The sequence below is a fragment of the Phodopus roborovskii genome, unplaced genomic scaffold (assembly GCF_943737965.1).
Source record: "Phodopus roborovskii unplaced genomic scaffold, PHOROB, whole genome shotgun sequence".
Lineage (NCBI taxonomy): Eukaryota > Metazoa > Chordata > Mammalia > Rodentia > Cricetidae > Phodopus > Phodopus roborovskii.
In genome coordinates, this window is record NW_026126605.1 from 2,443,786 (window position 1) to 2,466,620 (window position 22,835).

The following is a 22,835-nucleotide window of genomic DNA, read 5'->3' on the forward strand; positions in this document are numbered from 1 at the left end:
CCTGTTGCTATAAAAGACTCCTTCCCCTGACTCACTGTGTTTCCCTTTCCTAGTCCCCCTCCACCACTTCTAGCTACCTGAACACAGTGGAAGTCCCTGGGTGGCTGGGTGGTGCCTGTAGGTCTTTCTTTCTGTTTTTTTTTTTTTTTTTTTTTTTTTTTTGGAGACAGGGTTTCTCTGTGTAGCTTTGGAGCCTATTCTGGCACTCACTCTGTAGCCCAGGTTGGCCTCGAACTCACAAAGATCTGCCTGCCTCTGCCTCCCGAGTGCTGGGATTAAAGGCTCTCCACTACTGCCTGACTACAGGCTTTATTTTCTTGGTGAAGAGACCCAAGCTGCTGGTATCCTCAGCTGAGATCCCTATCCTGAGGGGGTAGGAGGACATTGATATGGAGGAGGCAGGGATGCAGGAGCCATTAGTGGATACCCAATGACTCAGGGAGAAGTTCAGTGAGTCCCTTTCAGTCCTGTGGGTCAGCAATGGGGGAGGGGAGCGGGACTAGAAATACACGATGTGAACAGACAATTCCCAGTTTAGACCCTGACTTTAGCACCCAGTAGCTATGACCTCAAGTGAACACCTTAGCCCCCTGAGCCTCATTTTTCTGCAGAATAGGATAACTAAAGGGTCGTGTGAGAAGGGGATGAAAGTGTGCATGTTAAGCCTAAGCACCAAAACAAATGTCATCCACTGCAAAAGTCTCAGCCACAAAACCAAAGTCCAAAATTTCAAGCCCTCCCATAAAAAAATACACTCTAAAATCATATAGAATAGCCAATTTTTTTTTTCTGTAGTCAGCAAGTTGTCTTGAAGCCCATTTTCCAAATGAACACCTCTTTTCCAGACCTAGCCTAGAAAGTTCTATCACTTTCCTAAGTTGTTGATAAGCCCTTTCCTAAAACCCTGGCTGTCTCTCCCTGCCATTTTTTTTTTTTTTTTTTTTTTTTAAATCACAGGCCAAAGGGAAACCTTAAAATACCTCACAGAGAGTATTGCTTCCCTCAGTCCACATTTTTCAAGTTGATATGGCTAACTAGAATTTCTTGCTGAGAAACTTTTGTTGACACAAAGGAGAGTTTCCTAAGCTGTTCAGGCAGGAAGGAGTAAGACCATGAAAGAGATGAGCATTGGTGACATTCTGTACCTCACTTGTGATTGTGCAAGATGTGTGGACAGACTGGTCACAAGAGTTGGAGAGGGTGCTGGGATTAGTAAGAGTTCAGAGGAATGGAAGAAAGGCTAGGGAGAGGGTTGGGTTGGTTACCTGCTTGCTGTTTTTATTTAGACCCAGTTTCCGGTGTCCAGCACCATGTAAGAAGCCAGGTGTAGGGGTGTGTAGCTGTAATAGCAACACTGGCAAGGCAGAGACAGGATACCAGGAGCTGCTGGACAGGTAGTCTTGCAGAACTGGCATGCTTCAAGCTCAGTGAGAGCCACTCTCAGAAAGATGAAGAATGGTTGAGGAAGATATTCAACACTGATCTCTGACTTCCACACATATTCACACAAATGCACATGAAATATGCACATACATGTGCATGCATGTACCATGCAACACACATATACAACATAAAAGAGAAATGGAAGACTAGAAGAATGTGAGAAAGAGAGTGAGAGAGCATGCAAATATCAATGGGCTCATTGATCTTAAGGCTTGTACTCATATGATTGTAGAGGCTTGGCAGGTCCAAAATCTCGAGCAAAATGAGAATCAGTGACAGATGTGTCTGCTGGAAGACTTCCCCTTGCTCTGGGGATGTCAGTCTTCAACTGATTAGGTAAGATCATCTATACTATTGAGGACAATCTGCACCTGTCAGGGTCTATTATTTCATTACTAATCTCATTGAAAATTTACCTTCATCAGGCTGGTGAGATGGCTCAGTGAGTAAAGGTGATTGCTGTTGTGGCTTCATGAACAAAATTGTGAAGGATGGGACTAAATGAGTGAGTGAGCCAATTAAAGGAAAACCCATGAAAATAATAATAAAAGAGGCATGCAGATACAAAAGGTTAAAAAGTGGCAGTGAATGTGTCAGTATGAGAGCATTGGACTAGATCAGGACCTCCTTCATCATGGGGTTAAGAGTTAAAGTGTCCTGAATCCCGGGCTCCTGGGCTCCTTATGAAGTGACAGCCCCAAGATAGTTTCTACACTGAGGAATTGAGTTTAGCTGCCCAAACATCACCCCTTGAGAGCAGAAATCCAGAACTTTACTTTCATTTCTCAGAGCTCCATGTGGAAACAAAACCTATTCACTAGCTCAGTCCACAGTCAGACTGAGCCCTATCCCCAGGAAAACTGGCTCCATCTTACAGCCTGAAACCTGACCTGCCTGTGAATGTGCTGCCACCCAGCCAGTGACTGCTCATATACCAGGGACACAAAGACTAACACAAAAGCTGCACTGGAGTCTGGGCCCTGCATTGTTACCTTAGCTCTGTCATTTAGTGAGCCCCAGAACAGTAACACCACCAATGAGAGTCCCCAGCCGTGGACTCTTCCTGTTTGGCAGGCACCAGGCCAAGTGCTTCAAATGCCACCCATGACACAACAATCCCACCTGACAGGTGCTATTATTAGCCTCCTTTTACAGATGAAGGACTAGAAGATAGTGAGGTTAATAACAAGATAGTGAGGTTAATAACCTACTCCAGGACACAGAGCTAGTGTTCTGACTCAAGGTCACCTTGGGCCTTTTACTAGTATTTGTCCAGCCAAGGCATAGCCCTATGTAGCCACTGTTTTAAGATAGGGTGGCCTGGACCTCACAGAGTTTTGCCTGCATCTGCCTCCGGAGTGCAGCATGAAAGGAATGTAACACCACACTGACAACAATAATACTTAATGGCACATGGAAATGACATGAACTCAAATTCCATAGCCCATATAGTTTTATTGGAGCATGGGCACACCCTTTCATTTTCCTATTGTTTCTGGCTTCTCTTATGTAATAATGGCCTTGTTGAGGTATTTAACAGAGACCAAATTGCATTCCTAAGCCTTGAGGACTGACTGTGTGGTCCTTTATAGAGTAAGCCTGCTCTAGTTCACCCTGCCAGCCAATATAAGAGTCCTCTAAGGGCCCCTATCCTTTAACTCCTACCTTTCATCAAGAGTGGGCAGTGATGCTCATTATGAATAAGGTAAATGGCACATCTCTGACAGGTCCAGGTAAGTGCTGCTTACCTAGCACTGACTTCTAACATCACACTGTCCCTCTGTGCCTTGTAGTACTAACTGTTCCCAATTCCCATTACTTTTCAGCTACTGTTCAACAGTCATTTGGAAGGGAGGGAGTGGGGGCACCTCTGTGTTTCATTACAGATGGGGATGGAAGATAAGACTGCAATAGTTAGCAGTAGACAGTGACTGCTCAGTGTCTACAGCATGGCCGACCCTGTGGGTTTTTAGCTTATCTGCCCCAAAGGAACCTTCTGATGCTGGCCATTCATTTCTGATTCCTGTCTATGGGCCCATGGGTAGGCTTTGGGAATCCAAGGACAGCTCTACCCTCTCTCTCTCTCACTCTCTCTGTGTGTGTGTGTTTATCTCCTCTTCCCTCCCTATTTCCTCACATGGTCTGTCTCACTCACTATGTTCTTCATTTAGTCTACAACAAACTTTCTCCTCCACCACACCTAGAAGCAGCCATGTTCTTCTTTTTTCACCTTCTGCTAGGTGCTAAGGCACCAGGAAAGGAAGGGATAGCTCCTGATCTCAAGTCAAGCCTAGCCTGAGGGCACACTTGCAGGGATGGTGGTGCATCCCTGTGATGGTGAGTTAGCAGGAGCTGATGTTCCCTACACCTTCTGGCTGTGCAGGCATTCTCTGGGGAACTGGCTTGCTTGCTTTCTTTCTTCCTTCCTTCCTTTCTTTCTTTTTAACTTTTATATGAAGAATTTAATTATCTATACACATAACTAATCCAAAAGGTTGTATTACAATTGTTAAAGCCACAGGCTTATATATTTATGTATTTTACATACATATCTACGAAAACACTGAAGCACAAGTAGTCAAGGACCTGGCTTTCTTACAACCATTCACAAGCAAGAGAATTGAAGCACACAAACTGAAGTTCTCAGAAAAGCTACTCCTGTGTCGAAGATGTTAGAAGGCTGACTGACTACAACTTTGTGATTGTGGAGAGTGGAAATGTTGCAGATCTTGAGACAAATGACCTTGCTTTAGACCCTTTAGTAAGCATGTATTGCTCATATCCGTGAGTAACCTAACAAGCTTGTGATTATCAGGCAACACTTTTGGAATAAGTTAATAGAAAACTGGTGTCCACCAACCCAAGAGCTAGGAATGCCATCAGCTAGCACCTGAGATATGCAGGATAGATTTCTGTGCTTTACTGTAACCCAATTACCTTATTTCTGGCTTGCTTTTGTTCTGCAGTTACAAAAACATCATGAAACCATTTCCCATACTGGAACATGTTATTTGGGGTGATAGGAATCTGTGTTCCTGGGTCACAGCAATTCATATTTGGCTCAGGGATAAACTACTTTTGAGGTGAGAGCTGTTTTGTGCCTACAGGAAGCAGAGTGATGAGAGAACAAAAGAGCAGCAATCAAAGCACGAGTTAGGAAAGGTCTCAGGGAGGTGATGGTGCCTAGTGCTCTAAGGGATGAGCCAAGCTCCTCCCAGAAGCAGACACTGCTGGCAGTGAAATCAGCAAGCATCAAGGTGTATGTGAATGTGAGGCCAGTGACACTGGGCCCTGATTAGCAAGCATCATTTAGTGACTGCTGTCCTCTAGTATGCCAATCATACAAGATTCTATTCTCAGGGCATGAGGCTAGACATGAGAATACTCCATTTTACTACTGTAGCAAAAGTGGGTGGGGTGGATTACAGAATACAAGCAGCTAAAACCTGGCCATCGATCATCACAGCCAGCCAGGCCCAATGCTACAGGTGCAAGATCTTGGATACTTAGAAGCTGATCAGGGAGGACTGTTTGAGTCAGTAAGTTCCAGGCCAACCTGGGCAACACTGAGACTCTGTCTCGGACATACATACATACATACATACATACATACATACATACATACATACACACACACACACACACACACACCTACCTTTAGATCTCCAGTACTTCTGTCTCTATACATGGAAGAGTATAGAACACTGATATTGTTGTTCAAGGTAGGGCTCTTTACATAGTTCAGGCTAGACTTGAACACAAATATTCCTATTTCAGCCTCCTGAGTGCTGAGATTGTAGGCATGCTCCATCACACTGGGCTCTTGTATAGTCTCTTTAGTAGCCCTGGAAGGCTCATTTCCCTTGTGCTATCAATTCACTGGGTTTTTGGGTGTGTCTCAGTTTTCACCACCTTCCCTTTGTAGAACTCAATACTCTCCCCCTCCCCCCCCCCCAGTAACAGGACTGTGCAGACTGGTCTTTTTGTTTTGAATCAGGGTCTTATTCTACAGCTCATGCTGTCCTGAAACTCATTTTGTAGTCCAGCCAGCCCGAGACTTGATGGCAATCCTCCTGGCTTAGTCTCCCAAGAGCTAGGATAATAAGTGTGAGCCACCAATTCTGGTTTTAAAATTTGTGGTCTCCTAGCTAATTGCAAAGAGCATTACTGGGAACCCCACAGCTGCTAGTCTGAATCTGATGGGTCCAGCCAATTCTGACATGGAAAAAGGCAGAGAGGGTCTAGCTGTGAGATGTAGTCAGCGCTGAGGTATTGATATAGTAGCCTTCTGTCAGACAGAAGGCTTCTTGCCCACCAAGGAAGGCAACCTTTCAGGGTAGGAAGAGATGTTGAGTTTTGAACAACTGATGGGCACATTGAGCCTCAATAAGCTTATTCAGAAAGTCTCAGGTGTGGTAGGCTCTGAAGACCAGATTAATTAGCTTGTTTTTTTCCATAAGAAGTTTGTGAAAAGGGTTGCCTTCTTTTTCCAGGTCCCAAACAAGGACTCAAAGGTGGGGCTTTTGTGAAGCACCTGGGTTTCAGGCACTAGCAGTTGCCTGCAGAGAACTGATGAGAATCTCCAAAGAGCGACTAACAGCCTAAGTGGTGGTTATAACACAAAGCTGGGCTAACGACTTCGGGGAAGCCTTGGCTCAACTAAAAGATCCAGCATTCCCAGTCCGGATCCAAGGAGAAAGGCCATCAAAAAGAATTACACAATGCTGTAGGGATCCTTCAGACAAGGGTGTGTGTGTTTCAGACAAAAAGGGTGTGTGTATGTGTGTGTCACACCCAGACCAGTGTGTGTGTGTGTGTGTGTGTGTGTGTGTGTGTCACACCCAGACCACCCATCCCTGGGTCGCCGCCTGCCCTCCGCCTGAGATTAGGCACTGAGAGCTGGGACCTTCCCACGGGCTCCAGCCCCACTAGGTGGTATTACAGTGACAATACCAAGCTTTAGTCATGTGCCAGGCAGCATCCTCAGTTCCTTGCGCTTAATAATGCATGTAATGATCAAACAAGCCCAGGAAGGCCGGGCTTAACTACAGGCGAGGAGGCGACGTCACACAAACCCGAGTCTCACGACCGCGGGGAAAGAGGCGTGGCCGAGCCCAGACACCCCGGTGTCCCGGAATGTGAGGGGCCGGTGACGCGGCGAAAGACCTGAGCGCGGCCAACCTGGGAGGGGCCCTCGGCTTGCGCGAGACCAGCGGCGCCGGGCCCAACGCCCGCTCACTACAGCAGTCCCTTTAACACAAACTTTCTCCTACTCTGGACCCCAGCACGCGCGCATTGGCTGAGCCCCACCTGCCTGGATCCACCTTATCCCCCTGCCTATTGGTCACCCTCAGCATCAATCCCCACAAGAGGCTTCTGATTGGTTTGTAATCTTGTCAATCAGATGAAAGAGGCGGGGCAGAGCCAAGAGCGCCGCGCCAGCCTTCTTCCTCCTGGCTCTAGCCAGGGGACTCCGACAGGTCCACGGCCAGAGCTACACACGGGGGCCGGGCTGCGCGCGGCTCCCGGGACTCACCGATGCGCTGTCCCACCGGAGAGCTGAACGGGTTTCCCAGGAGAAAGTCCATTGCCGCGGCTACCGCTGCCACCGGCTCCCGGAATCAGGTGACAGCAACCGCCGGCGCCGCCGACCCGTCACGTGACCTGCTGGCCGGCCCCGCGGGGCGGGGGCTCTGAAGCACAGCCCCGAGGCCCCGCCCTTTGAGCCACGCCCCTGGAAGGCTTCAGCTCACCCTACCGTGGTGCCTTGAAGTCTTCACATCTGGAAACTGCGTCTCTGGCCAGGGAAAGACTTGGGTCAGGTTACACAAGCTCAAGCTTAGTCTTGAATCAGTATCATAGCCTTTAGTCCTGGGGACTTAACCCTGAGAGTGACAGCCTTCCTGACTTTTTGATGTTTTACTGCTCCACGTGCCACCCTGTGGGTAGCCCAGAGGAGGCAACCGCCTGGGTTTATGCTCCCTTGAGACAGAGAATTAACTCCGTCTAAGCCCAGGGCAGTGGCAAGCCACCTCACCCGCCCGTTCTTACTTGGCAAATGGGGAAGGTGCTTCTGTGTGTGTGTGTGATGGTGAATACAGAAGTCAGATCACAACTTTCAGGGATCAATTCTCTCATTATGTAGGTCTCAGAGATTAAACGTGGCAGCTAGTGCCTGTGAACCATTTTTGGCAGTGCTGGGACCTTGTCAAACTAAGCTAGTGCTCTGCAGCCTTTTTTTTTTTTTTTTAATGATATATTCTCCCTAGGCTGAGTATTGGAATTACAGTCATGATCATTAAAACCCAGCCTCTAATACCAGTTTTATTTTGTTACTTACAATTCTTTAAAGATTTATTTATTTATTGTGTATACAGCGTTCTGACTGCTAATCAGAAGAGGGCACCAAATCTTGATAGATAGTTGTGAGCCACCAGGTGGTTGCTGAAAAATTGAACTTAGTAACTCTGGTAGAACAGCCAGAAGTGTTCATTACCGCTAAGCCATCTCTCCAGCCCCCACTACTTATATATATAAGATTTTAGGGGCTGGAGAGATGGCTCAGAGGTTAAGAACACTGGCTGCTCTTCCAGAAGTCCTGAGTTCAATTCCCAGCAACCACATGGTGGCTCACAACCATCCTTAATGAGATCTGTTGCCACCTTCAGGTATGCAACATACATACATGGAGGCAGAATGTTGTTTACATAATAAAATGTTATTTTTTTTTTTTTAAAGATTTCATTTATTTATTGCATATACAGTGTTCTGTCTGCAGGCCAGAAGAGGGCACCAGACCTCATTGCAGACGGTTGTGAGCCACCATGTGGTTGCCTGGAATTGCACTCAGGACCTCTGTAAGTAAGACCTCTGTAAGAGTGCTCTTAACCTCTGAGTCATCTCTCCAGCCCTACTTATTTTTAACATGTTGTATTCCATTAACTTTTTTAACCATGAAAGGTCAAATTTCCATATATTTAATGTTCATAATATTACCAAACATTCACTTTAGGCTGGCTGGCTGTAGACTCAGAGACAGAAGCAAGTCTTTTTTTTTCCTTCAGACAAGACTCTGGAAGCTCCTGGGATATGAACTGTATATTTTTCAGCACAGGATTTTCATGCATCCCTGACCAAAAAAATTGGTGGATACTTGATTTAGGCCAATACCATAATGTATTCAGTTTCATTTGCCAAGCATTAGAGCCACAATTATCAGATTCTCTAGTTTTATAATATGCAAATGATATTTGGGAGCCTGAGATCCAGGATAGATAAGATTATGAAAACTTGACCTTTATTTCAGGTTTTAGCTTTAAAAATTTTAATTTAATTATGTGTATGTCTGTGTATCTCTCTGTGTGTATATGTACTTGTGTGTTGATGCCTAAGGAGGCTAGAGAGGGTGCCTGATCCTCCCGAGCTAGGATTTAACTTGGTCCTTTGCAAGAGCAGGAAGTATTCTTAACCACTGAACCATCTCTTCACCTCCTGCTCCCTTTTAGCGAAAAATTAGGGTAGAATAGAGTAAATAACAGTTTTATAATTTTATAGCAACTATAATTCACCCAAGGGAAAAGACAGCTAGGGCTGGACTACAAATATTAAAAATGAGATCTTTAATATAAGTACAAAAAATTTTTTTTATACAACTGTAATAGGATTTGGATCAACCCACTAGGATTTATTTAAAAAACAAAATAAAACAATGATATAAAAACAGCAAGAAGGCCTGAATCCAAAGTTTTCCTCTAATAGTACCAAATACCACAAGTTACAGATTATTATACAAATGTGTACAAATCTTTAATACAAATACAACAGGGCTGGGCTTCAGAGGAAAACAAACACAAAAAAGCCGGTTCTCACCAGGAGTTCACTGCTGTCTGGAGCAATGACAAGGGAGGGCTGGCTGCTTTCTGCTTCCTGCACTGTGTGTGTCTTCTTGGCCTCTCCTTCATACCCTGTTTCTCAAAGGAAACTTCTGCAGGTTCAAATGAGGTTCTGACCTGTTAGCTGAAATTTAAATTTCTGTTCTTCTTGATTTCAGTTCCCACACATTCCTGTTTCTTTTTCCATTTCCCAGATTACATCTCAAAACTGCTCTGAGCTGAGAAAGACTGGATGTCCAGAACACCTGTGAGGTGCTAAGCTGTGGAGCACAGTGAGGCTATGGGAAGGAATTTAACAAGATGGCAGCTGACTACATGGTTCCCAAAGCTTACTGTGATGCTGCCCTGTTCCATTTAGGCCAGAGGAAGAAAGCATTGTTACCTCAGCATGGTTTTGGCAGGGAAGGGAATCTCATACCAAGTTTCCAAACAACCCTGAAGTGCTCAGCTGGGGATGCAGGTCTTTGGGAATAAGGGCAGTTGGGAATTGTGTCATTTCTTTCTACTTCACTTCCTAACATTATTGAGGGCCATGAAGCTCCTTTCTGAGTCATAACACCTTAACATATGGATGACCTGGAGCTTTTAGACAGACACAAAGAAATGACAAGTTTGTATACTCCACATGCTACTGCTGGTGGAGGCTTGTTATTAAATTATATATACAGAAATGTACAGGATAAATTAAAATCTAAAAAATTCTAAAGAGTTAAATACACATAATTAAAATATACGCTCACATACACACATAGGTAACCCACTGAGAACCGAGGATTCCTTTAGGATTCCTTTGTGATCCACGTGTGTGTGGAATGCAGAGCACAATCTGCCCATCAGAGGAACCAGAGCTGAACCAAGAAGCTACAGAATCTCTCAGGATTTGGTGGCCAACCAATGCTGACACTAAAGATACCAGCTTTGGTTTTTACAGACCAAGCCTTCTTGGCCAACCAATGTAGGCTCAAAAGGTGGTACCAACAGCTTTGCCCTCTTCAAGCTATTTCTCTGCTGCCAAGAATCACATAACTAAGGCTATCAGTGGTATCAATGACTCTGTGGTAACAATGGCTACAATGAAATTAGAGACACAGATACCTGTTTAGTAGGAATTGGAATGAGTCCCCTATCAGTCCACCTAAGCCATTTCTACCTCCCTTCAGGTCACTTTGAGTCAGTTTGTAGTCAGCTGGCCTCCTCCCATAATCTTTCTATATTTGCAATTATAAGACAGGTAAGGCAAATGGTCAGTGATGGTTCTGGAGGTACAACCAAGCTTGGGGGGAAAAATCACATTTTAGCTGTCTATTACGAGATACACATTGCACCCAGAATAAGCCCCTAGTCCCCAAATTACACTGATTTTTAAGGCAGATTTTTTTTTTCACACAAAAAGTAATCCCAAACCCACATTCATGCCAAAGTTTCCTTTTTAGCTAAACTCTTGCCATTTCATAAAATTATTAAAATCAAAGTAGTTATAATCCTATGTATATACTGTACATTATATATATATGTATATGTATATATAGATATAAAAATTAAAAACCTACACCCAGAGATCAGTGGAGGATCTGGAACAGTCACACACACACACACACATATATATATAAACTAGCGAAGGGGTAGACAGGTTTCTGTCCCAAGCTTCTTGGAGGTCACAGTCCAGGCATGATGTAAGCAATGTTGTCCAGCGTGTTTGACTGCAAACAAGGAGAAAGGGCTCAACTGTGGCATGCCTCATTGTGGTCCCTGAGACAAGTCATGTTCAAAAGAGAGATGGGAAAGTGGGCTAGAGACGCAGGCATGCTGCTGTCAGCTATGGCAGGAGCTTCTCTGCTTATGCCTCACATTAGAGCCAGCAGCAGGAAGAAGTCCCTCTGTTTCAGCCCCTTAAGGGCTAGACTAAGCTTTGCTGCTTCTCTGCAAAGTATTGTTATAGAAATGGCATGTTTTCTAGTTCACTGAAACTGTAGCATGCAGTTGATAATATAGTATCACGTGCTGTGGGGCAATATATGATAGAAGTGCCATGTGCCACCAAGCCCCAGGAGCAGTACTTGGTGTGCTCATTAAGGAGGCTTTCTGGCTCCTAAAGGCCACAGCCCTAAAAAGTTAAGGAAAACAAAACTCACCAAGACCTGTTTGGGACAGCCATTCAATTCAGGTAGTTGTGTGGTCAGGCATGCCAAAGGGCCAAGAGCACAGATAATGGAATCCAGGAGCACTGACAAACTGCCGGACACTGCTACCATACCCTGCAAGAAAAACAGACAGTAATTGAATCACACCTGCAGTTGCTTTTTCTGTTCTACTTTCTCCTGGTTGTAAGATCTTATTCTTCTTTTATATCTCCTTAGTAAAACACTAAGTAATAAAAGGCACTGTGGGTGGTCAGCAGAGGACCTGAGAGGCTGGGCCCACAGGCTACTGGAATTCACTCCCATGAAATCAAGCAAAATTTCAATAGCTATTTGCTAAGTTTCTGTCACTGCTATACTACATTGCTACTATACCTTCTCAGTGCTGGTCTCTTCACTTACAATCTAAAATAGATTTTCTCAGAAGGCCAAGTAGGAACTTTAATTATCCCCCCCAAAAAAACCCTCTCAAAAACCCTCTGCAGTCCCAGAATAGGAAACTACAAATATTTTAGTGTCCACCAAGACATCTGGCTTAGATGTCTGTCTTCTCATCCTGCCTCAACAGTTAAGTAGGAAGATTCTTCCAAAGTTTAAAGTAGGGCTGGAGTCTAAAGCTTCAAACCATCTTCCTCTGCAAAGGGCCCCAAGGGGGAGAGCCAAGCACCTGTATTCTGTTCACAATGTCTCTCAAGTTACCTATCCCACTTCACCCCCTTCTACCAGGCCTTTGACTCACTTAACCTGGTACACTGCCTCCTCTGACTCTCCTCTTTGAGACAGGGTCTCACTTTTTTAGCTTAGACTGGTCTAGAACTCACTTTTAAAAATTATTTATTTTTATTTTATGTATATTGGTATTTTGCCTGAATGTACGTCTATGTGAGGGTGTCAGATCTTGGAGTTATAGAAAGTTGTGAGCTGTCATGTGAGTGCTGGGAATTGAACCCATGTCCTCCAGAAGAGCAGTCACTGAACCATCTCTCTAGGTCCATAGAGAGTGAGTTTACTTTTTTGAAACTCACAACAATCTTCCTGACTCAGGCTCTAGCAGTAGAACTACAGTTCTATGTACCATCAATGCCCAGGTGACAATGTTCTTTGACAGTCTTGTAACTGTACAGGAGAGCAACATGAGGGAAAGGCAAGCTGGGTTCTATTTTTTGTACTAATAGTTGTATAAATTTGTGAAGAGGTTCAGATACTCAATGTCTACATTAATGAACTATGTAAAATCAATGTTCCTCAAAGTGTAGTATTCAATTTCAGGTGGCATACATATGAACTTGACTTTTAATAGTTACAAATCTACTATGCTATTCATTAGGTAAGAATCATGGGACTGGAGAGATGTTCAGGAGTTAAGAGCACAGGCTGCTCTTCCAGGAGACTTGGGTTGATCCCCTGCATACAAATAGTAGCTCACAACCACCTGCAACTCCAGCTTTGGGAAGTAGAACCCTCTTTGGCCTTCATGGACATTGCACACTACTTACACCTTGCTCACACATGTACATACCTCTGGGAAACCACAGCCTAGACAGAGAAGGAGGAATGACTGCGAATGGGCTTTGAGTTTCTTTCTGGGGTAATGAAAATGTTTTAGAGATAGTAATGGGCCTAAAACTCTGAAGAGTATCACCACTAAATCCTGCACTGTAACAGGGTAAACTTTTGGGATGTGAATCATATTAAGGTTGTTACAAAAGTAGATAACAGAATCTGTAAACTCTGATTATGGTAATCACCCCTTTATCTGCAGTTCCCCTTTTCAGGTTTCTTGGTCAGGTGGAACAGGTTTATTATTATTTCTTTTGTAGACAGTGCTATGGTATGTAAAAATGAATAAATTAAAAAATTATTTAAAAAGATAGAACAAATAAATACAGTCAACTTGGAATCAACAAACAGGAAAAGAGGAAGGCAATTACCTATCTGGCTTATGAGTGGAAGGAAGGCCCTGTCCTAGGGTGCTGTAAAAGCTCTGGGCTCTGTCCTTTCAGTATTACATAAACTTGAGTGTGCTGGCTCATGTTTGTAATCCCAACACTCAGGAGCTGGAAATAGAAGGAGCAGAAGATCAACTTCAGCAACATCGCAAGTAGGAGCCATGCTGGTTGAAAATGGCCCCTCATAAATAAGGAAGGAAAGAAAGAAGGAAAGATGGAAGGAAGGAAGGAAAGAAGGGAATTTTTTCCTGACTTAAGTGAAAATTGTTTAAAATATATCAGTGTGCAATGTATTATTCCAGAGAATAAAACAGAAGTGAGAATAAAAAAATTTACTTTCAACTTTTTAGAAAAAAAAATAATAATTCAATAACAATCACAGAATATTTTACTCTGGAAATACTTTTACCTATTGGGATATCTGAGTATGTATGAGAATGCCCACATTCTTTTAACACCTGATGAATTTTTAGAAACTAACCAAAGAACTCGGATGTAGAGTCAAACCCTGTAGCTTCTAAATCTTGTTGAATGGTAATTTAACATTTGCATAAAAACAAGTCATTATTTCTGCACTGTTGGAATATCTCAAAGCTGAGAACTAAACTGCCACACTGAGTTAGCTAAGGGGCAGAAATGTTCTCTTTTCAGAAGGACAAAGACTTCCACCAGGTACAGCAATGAACAACTCAAGTGCACAGTAGAGCATCACTTATTGTCTACATTCTTCCTCTAATTTTAATCAAAAACAACAAAAATTGTATTTCTATGTGTAAAAGTATGCCTGTATTCTGTGAACCATGTATGTGCATGGTTAGAGAGAGTGTTTGGATCCCCCAGAACTGGAGTTACCAACAGCTGTCAGATGCCACGTGGGTGCTGGGTATTGAATTTGGGCCTGCTGGAAGAGCAGCTGTATGCCCCCCCCCCCCAACTTCTTTTTCTTTTTTCATTTTTTGAGACAAGGTCTCTATGTAGCCCTGGCTGACCTGGAACTCACTGGGCTCTGTCTGCCTCTGCTTCCATGATATTAAAGGTGAGTGCACAGCTCTTTTCATTCTTTTAAGATGTATGTAAGGGTGTTTTCCCCAGATGCATGTCTGTGTACCACATGCATGCAGTGCCTAAGGAGGCCAGAAGCGGGTGTCAGAGTTCCCAGAACTAGAGTTGCAAGTGTTGTGGGTGCTGGGATCTGAATTCTGGTCTTTGGGAAGAGCAGCCAGTGCTCTTAACTACAGAGACATCTCTCTAGCTTTTCCACGGAACTTTTGGAAACAGCATATCTTGACTTCTCTTAGTACCACTGCTTCTACTCCAAGGGCCAATAGGGCAGCCTCTGAACCCCTAGACATCTTTTCACTATATCATGGGTACCTGGCATAATTTTGCATCTAAATGGTGTAAGAAACAAGAATCCTGCTAATCAGTGCTGTGCTTACCTCTGTCTCCTGCAGGCGGTGTCCAATCAGGCTGAGGGACTCTCCTAACAACTGGAGATGGGCAGCGACATCAATGGGCTCTGTCTCAGGGGCTTTGGCTGGTGAGGCTGGCAAAAGCATTGTGGTAGGTGGGGACTTCTTTTGGGGTGAGAGTATTCCCACAGAAGAAGCTGAGAACAGACGGATGAAAATTTGCCTATGGACTTCAATGTCAAAAAACAAAACAAAACAAAACAAAACAAAAAAACAAAAAAACCAATTTTTCTTCTTTAAAAAAACTGTATCAGGCATTAGCTAACTTGTGTTTGTGAGTTAAAATTAGTTTGACTTCTTTTTGTGTGACCCATGAAATAAGAATAGTTTTACTAAAATTTTTTATTTTTTTATGTTTATGAGTGTTTGCCTAACATGCATGTCTGTGCACCCACATGTGTGCAGTGCCCAGAGGCGCTGGATTCCCTGGAGTTATAGTCAGTTGTGAGCAAGGCTGAGTCTGAGACAGGAACCCTAGTCCTTTGCAAGAACAGCTAGCACTCCTAACTGCTGAGCCATCTCTCCAGCCCCTAGTTGAATATAGGGCTATAAGAAAGACAATTAAAGACAGGGTCTCAGGGTAGTCCAGACTGGTCTACAATTTGCTAAGTAGCTCAGGCTAACTTTGAATTTGCCACTCTCCTGCTTGCATGTAGGCAGAGGGCCCCTTCCTTAGTTTACTTTCTGGATTTTTACAGCAAAGTCTGTGGCTTCTTACGGTTTCTAAATTTGAATTACTTTTATGCAGCCTGTAACATTTGGCAATATTAGGTACCAAGGCCTACTTCTATTATAAGCTGTGTGCTCTCCCAACTTCCTAGCATAGCAGCCAAATTCACAGGATGCTGGAGAAAATCTGTTCAAAGCACAAGAGAGAAATGGGGCTACCTCTGACTTTCCCAGAACCTTCTGCACCAGAAGCTTTTCTTTTCACAGTTGTGGCTTCAGCTTTGTTCTGTTTGTGCTGCAGATACTGAGCCTTTTGCTTCCAGATCTGCAACAGATCAGCCACACAGAACTTAAAAAGAAAGGCAAAAAGGGAAGCAGAAATGGAGGAGGAGCTGGGAGAAGGTGGAGAGAGGAAATTGAATAACATTGGGTTTTAGGTCACTCAAGTGGCTTCAAGCTCATATCTTAACTTCAGGACTACAAACATCCACTCTTCAGTGCTAAGGTCAAGTCCAAGTACTGTTAGAATACTCCAAGGTTAAATGCAGGTCACACAGCAAACATCTGGTTCAGTATAATGTCCATGTGGCTAACCACTTCCTCTAACCTGCCTGGCAATGGAAAGCAGCAAGCTGTCAAGAATAATGTGGATGGAAAAGAGCTGTATCATCTAAAAAAGCCAGTCTTCAAAGTAAAAATGGCAATTCTTGTTCTCACACTACCTTCGTAGTGTGAGATATACTGGGATATGACTGACTGAACATGATTCTGAGGGATCACTGTGTCATTGTCTCCTCTACTTTCCTTTTTGTTTTTTGAGGCAGATTTGTTATATAGCCAAAACTGGCCTTGAATCTACAACCTTCATGCCTAAGTCTACTAAGCACTAAGATTATAGGCATGAGCCACCACACCCCAAAGTCTTCCTAGCTTCTTGTTAGGAGAACACATTGTGAATGGCTAATGAGGATGGAGACCCAGAGTGTGGATAAGGGAATCCCATGCTTTAGTTATCTAGAGGGTGATGGTCCTCAGTCCCAAGACCAGAGCTGACTAGCATTTGCAGGAAGGTACTGTGACTTTAGATTTTCTTTTAAAGATATTTTAATAAACTTAGCTATTTTTGTTTTACTTAAATATGGTTTTGGGGCAAAAGTAGGCAGCAGTGGATAAAGGCAATCTCCTCATAACAAGAATAGCCTGGCCGGATAGTGGCCATGTCTTCTGCTAGTCACTTTATCTCCCCTTTCTTGCTATTCTCAGTGGTATGTGGCTGGCAGGTAAAAAGCAATGAAAACTATGTAAGGAAATATACTTACCAGTTTGTCCTTTTCTGGCAACTGCTTCCATACTTCAGCCAATTTCTTACTAAGTTCTCCAAAATCTAATATGAGTTAAAAACAAACAAACAAACAAACAAACAAACAGCACTGTGAGAAAATAGAAGACTAGGAAAGCAGAAACTGGAAAAGGGTTTGGTGGAAGAGTTCTTTTTCTTTTTCCCTGAAGACAAGGTTTCCCTGTGTAGCCCTGGCTGTCCTAGAACTTGCTCTGTAGACCAGGCTGACCTCTAACTCAAGAGATCTTCCTGCCTCTGCCTCCCAAGTGCCACCATGCCTGGCAATGTCTACTTTCTCACAGCACCTTTGTGGCGTGGACAATCACTTTATACATAGCTCAATGAGACAGAGACATAATGTGACCTGTGTAAGGTTAGGGTAGTGCCTGCTGATCACACTAAGTGCTAACACAGTGACAGCAGCACCAACACTACAAAATACAAGCAAGGGAGCTCAAGGCTATGATCTTGGAAATAAGATGCATATTGTAAGTATTTATGTGCATTGATGCATTGGGTGTTTTGTTGTTTGCTTCTTTTGAGACAAGATCTTGCTCTATTGCCTAGGTTGGTCTGAAACCTGTGATCTTTCTGTTTGTCCCCGCCCCCCCCCCCCCAATCCAGGGATTATAGGCATGGGCCTGGTTCCTATATCTCTTTAATCCATCCATCCATCCTCCCTCTCTCTCCCTCCATTCCTTCCTTTCCATGGGGCTTCATTGTACAGCTCTGGCTGTTGTGGAACTTGCTCTGTTGTCACAGCTGGCCTCAAACTCAGAGATCTGCCTGCCTCTGCCTCCAAAGCACTGAGATTAAAGGCATGAGGTACCACCACCGAGCATACTTTCCTTTTTTATTGGTTAAGAAATACATACTGGGATGATGGCTCTATGGGTAGCGTGACTGCCATACAAACATGAGGACCTGAATTAAGATTCCCCAAAACTCTGTAAAAGCTAGGTATGACAGTGTACATTTACAATTTCAGGACTGCAGAAACACAAGGAACCTCAGAGCTCACTGGCCATATGGCCTAGCAGAATAGGTGAGGTTAAGTGAGAGACACTGCCTAAGATGAGATCAACAGAATGGCTCTGAGGATAAAGGCACTCCTTAAGCTTGATGAACCTAAGTGTGATCATTGGATTACACATGTTAGAGAGAAGTGACTCCTACAAGTTGTCCTCTGATCTCCACTGGCATGCATGCACACATGTACACAAACAAAATAACACATAAATGTCAATGGAGAGATGCTCGGTGGTTAAGAGCACTGTCTGCTCTTCTAGATGTCCTGAGTTTAATTCTAGCAACCACATAGTGTCTTACAACCATCATGGGATCTGATGCCCTCTCCTGGTATGCTGGCATATATGCAGACAGAGCACTCATACATTAAAACTAAAACCTAAATAAATAAGGTAGAGCCGGCATGGTGGCACACACCTTTAATCCCAGAGAGGGAAAGGCAGGGGGCTCTATGAGTTGAGGACAGCCTGGAGTTCCAGGACAGCCAGAGCTAAATAACAGAAAACAATAACAAACAAGCAAAGTACTAATAATTATTAAAAAAACAAGGTGGAATCAATTGATGAAGATATCTGACACCATCAATCTCTGGAAACTCTTTTACAGGCAGGGTGAAATAAAGGCTTTACATAACTGAGGAATTATAATCTGTTTTCTGTTTGAGACAGGGGCTTAAAACTCTGTAGCACCAGCAGGCATGAACTACCCAAGGCTACAGAAAGAAGTTAAAAAAAAAAAAAAAAAAAAAAAAAACCCACAGCAGAGAGAGGTTCTTACCTATACCTGGATGGTCAGCCACAATGGTTACCCGATACTCTTTACAGAATACCTGGTAGGCAGACATGTTCTTCTTTTTCGGCTAGTGCCACAAAGAAAACAGAAAAGGGCAAAAGTGGATTAGGATCCAACCAGTATATTTCTTCAGCCACAAAGGAGTTCCATACTATGAACCAGCCTCCCAGACAAAGATAATTAAACTTTTAATTATTATTTAGTTATTATTACCCAGGGGTTAACATCAGATCTAACTTAGCAGGTAAATGTCACAAGCTAACCATCCATGAACCTTTATTCTTATGTAAAAACCCTATGTTTGGGAATTCTTTGAGCACCAAGAACTAATTCTTAGAAGATCTCTACCTCTCTTAAAAAAAAAGTCTAGTCTTTTTTTTAAATTAATTTATTTTTTATATTCCAATCCCAATTCCCTCTCTATCCTCTCCTCCCACTCTCCCCCTACCTCCCATTTGCTCCTTGGAGAGGGCAAGGCCTCCCCTAGGAAGTCTAAGTCTGTCCCATCATCTCGTTGAGGCACCTCTCCACCTCCACACCCCTGTGTCTAGGCTGAGCAAGGTGTCTCTCCATACAGAATGGACTTCACTAAGTCAGTTTGTGCATTAGTGTTAGATCTTGGAACCACTGCCAGTGGCCTCATATATTGTCCCAGTCCCACCATTGCCACCTATATTAAGGGATTCTAGCTCAATCTTATGCAGGTTTCCCAGTTGTCAGATTCTGTGGATTTACCCATCACAGTCTTTATGCCTTTGTTCCTATTATCGCTCCTCACTCACTTTGATTGTACTCCAGGAGCTTGGCTCATTGGATTTTTGCATCTGCTTCCATCTGTTTCTGGAAGAGAGTTCTAGCTTCTCTTGGGTTGTGGATTGTAGGCTGGAGTACCCTCTCTTGAGGAGACTCATTTTCTCACCCTTGAGACTGCTGGTCTCTACCTCTGCCTCCCAAGCCCTGGGATTAAAGCCATGCACCAGCACTGCCTGGATAGGATTTCCCTAGTTGAGTCAGCTCAACTCTAGAGCCAGAAATGCATGCACTAAATCAATGCTTCTTTTTCTTTATCTGGGTTTGATGTCTCATCTTGTAGTCAAATTTGCTAACCTTTGTAGTTTGTCATATTTTATTCAGATTCCAATGGTGGAAGGTGAAACAGTTAAACCTGCAGGTAAGTTGGACATGGTGGTGTGCACCTTTGAACCAGCACTAGGGAGACAGAGGCAAGAAATCTCTGGTATACATAGCAAATTCCAGGACAGTCAGGACTACATACAGAGACCTTTTCTAAAAAAGGGAGGGAGGAAGGAAGAGAGGAAAACAGGCAGGCAGATCCTGTAGACCATTCTTGTTAGGCTCTGATCTCTTCACCTCAGCATGTGGTGTGGCATCATTAAAGCACTGAACTGTGACAGTGCCTGAAGCAACATAGGGATTTTCAGAAACAAAATCTGTTTTCAAGCCAGTTCAGTAAAGATTCTTTATCACATTTTATAATTCTCCACTGAGGGAATGATGTTGAATGTTCCTGCCTGGAAAAGGAATCAGATTAAATATCTATCCAAACCTCCCATTTATGGATGAAAAAAGCAAACAGAAACAGATTTGCTGAGGATCATGACTGAGTGGGCAGTTTTAGTCCCAGAAGGACTACTGTGGGCCAAAGAGATAGAAAGCTTTCTCACAGGAAACAGAACAGAATCACTCTGTAAGGGCAACCTAAAAAACAGATGCTTCCAACATGCTTTTTCTCAACAAAATACCGATGGAACCTTGAGGAAACCTCAAAACCAAACAAAAGCTTCAAAATATGATGTTCTCCTAAGAGGCCCTTCTGGTCTTATAGTTAGTATAAGGACACAAACCAACAATTCAAAGCTACTGGCAGCATGTTTGCTCTAAGAGTCTAATTTGTGACTAAAACCCAAGTAACATCATGTCCCTTGTGTCACTTCGCAGAGCTGCTTGTTTGATTAGGGAAAGCCTGACTGTTTTCTTTACTGCCTTGGTCATCAACACTTACTGAACTATAATGGTGTGTTTGGTGGGAGTCTATGCTGAGTTATTTGCATGTTAACCCATTTGCAGGCCTGAAACATACAGGAGTAGACAAGAAAATAAGTTGTACAAATCCGTACATTTCTAAATCTTTCCCTCCAGCAGAACCTATCTCACTACTAAATACTGAGATATTAGAAAGAATATGTATATGAAAACTTTCATCTCATTTGGCCATATCACAGGTCTTACAATAGGCATTTTAACAATGTTGTCTCAAACGTGGTTCAATATTGTTACTTTCCCCAGCCCCAAAGCCATTTAAAGCTTAACATAAAATACTTTCAGAAAATTAATCATAATTTTTGGTCAACATCTAAATTTATATACCAAAGAAAAGGGTTTCCGCTGTTATAGAGAACTATATTCATTATATAGCAAACAAACTGGTATTTATCAAATAATTATACTGGCTTCAATCCCAGATCTTATTCAAAGGAAGTTAAGAACATCAGCTGAGTGGGGATGGGGAGTGGGTGGGAGAAGATACATAACAAACATGAATTTTGCCTTTAAAAGCCCACCATCTCATCTCAGCTATGCTATATACTACATGGTTGATCTTGAGTAAGCACACAAGAAATACCTTTTTTTTTGTTTGTTTGTTTGTTTTGTTTTTTTGAGACAGTTTTTCTGTATTGCTTTGGAGGCTGGCCTCGAACTCACAGAGATCCACCTGCCCCTACCTCCCGAGAGCTGAGATTAAAGGTGCGAGCCACCAACACCTGGCAAGAAATGGATAGCTTTTCTGATAAGTGGCAATAAAAGTATTTATACCAGGTTAGGATGGCTCACACTTCACAGGTCTCAGCAGGCTGGAAGATTACTGAGAGTTCTGGCAAGTCCCAGGCTATAGTCAAGAGACCCATTCATTTATAAATATTTACTGAATATCCAACATGTGCTAGCTAGATGCTGGGAATATATATTGCCAGGATTGAGACACATGATCTAACAGACAAGATATACATCGTTGGCAGGGCAGTGGTGATGCAAGTGAAAATCTCTGAGTTCAAGGCCAGACTGGTTTACAGAGTGAATTCCAGGCACTGTTGTGAAAAAAATTGTCATAAAAATCAAAATTCAAAGGACAGCAGTGGCAATAATCCCACAACAGAGACAGAGGAAGGCAGAGCTCTAGCTTGTTCTACAAATCAAGTTTCAGGGCAACCAAGGCTACACTGAGAAACCCTGTCTCAAAAAACCAAAACAAAATCACACAGAATCTGGAGACAAACAGAGAGATCCTGACCAAACCAAATACCAGTTACACAAATGGTTTCATTTTCTTGAGTTTTAGCTTCCTTAAGTAAAATGTAGATGGTTGAGTAGGTAGTGTGAGAGCTATAGCTACATTTTAAGTTTTAATCACTATGCCTAAGAGATATGCCATGAAATAATGTGATCTGCAAACCTCCTGCCCAAGGATAGATAGTTCCTGAAATGCCAAAGACCATTGTTTATGGGAAATAATAAGCCACATGTTTTCTTTTTTTTAAATCACCATGAATAAGTTTGTTTAACCCATCTGCACTAGATGTTTGCTCACATTTGGGCATGAGGTTCATAGGCTGGAGATACATGAAGATACATGCTTGCCCCTGACTGGACCTGATGGGAAATGCAATGAATTCTCAGTTTCCCTTCTTAAATCGATGCAAACCATGACTTGGGGCCATTTCCCAGGAACCTAGCTAGTATTTAATTAAAGCTTGGTTCAAATTTGGCTTTAAATGGTGGCAGAGGTCTTATCGTCAATCGGGATTAACGGTAGCCTAGCATGCTTGTACCATACTATAACTAAAGGAGGAGTCAGTTAACTGTTTCATGCTTCAGCAAGAAGAGGTACAATGTTGTTTTTGTAGCAGAAAGAATTCCAAGATGTTCTCCAAGATTCTACTCCCTGGTGTGCATGTCTTGTAGCTACCCTTTTGTGAGCAAGGTGCTAAATAAGAAGGGCACTGGCTCTTGTATATAGCAGATATTTTGCAGTCATAACTAGTGAGCTGAATCTGAGTCAATGAAAAGGAAGGTTTTCCTGAATGAGCCCTTTT

The 22,835-nt window shown here is 43.1% G+C and overlaps 2 protein-coding genes across 4 annotated transcripts in view; both read right to left on the reverse strand.

Annotated features, from left to right (window-relative positions):
- Nucleotides 1-7,121, reverse strand: part of Tom1 (target of myb1 membrane trafficking protein) — a 34,320-nt gene extending 27,199 nt beyond the window's left edge. Inside the window, exon 1 of one of the 2 annotated variants that reach the window (XM_051205922.1) lies at nt 6,980-7,121. In XM_051205922.1, coding sequence (XP_051061879.1) covers nt 6,980-7,031 — 52 coding nt within the window. In that variant the 5' untranslated portion in view covers nt 7,032-7,121. The remainder of the gene's footprint in view (nt 1-6,979) is intronic. The other variant, XM_051205923.1, reaches the window with a different exon arrangement.
- Nucleotides 7,122-9,045: 1,924 nt separating this feature from the next.
- Hmgxb4 (HMG-box containing 4) overlaps nt 9,046-22,835 on the reverse strand; it is a 36,939-nt gene continuing 23,149 nt past the window's right edge. For both annotated transcript variants that reach the window (XM_051205920.1, XM_051205921.1), the window contains 6 exons: nt 18,709-18,790; nt 16,883-16,947; nt 15,783-15,888; nt 14,862-15,031; nt 11,468-11,590; nt 9,046-11,035 (listed from right to left, as the gene is read on the reverse strand). In XM_051205920.1, coding sequence (XP_051061877.1) covers nt 10,991-11,035; nt 11,468-11,590; nt 14,862-15,031; nt 15,783-15,888; nt 16,883-16,947; nt 18,709-18,790 — 591 coding nt within the window. In that variant the 3' untranslated portion in view covers nt 9,046-10,990. The remainder of the gene's footprint in view (nt 11,036-11,467; nt 11,591-14,861; nt 15,032-15,782; nt 15,889-16,882; nt 16,948-18,708; nt 18,791-22,835) is intronic.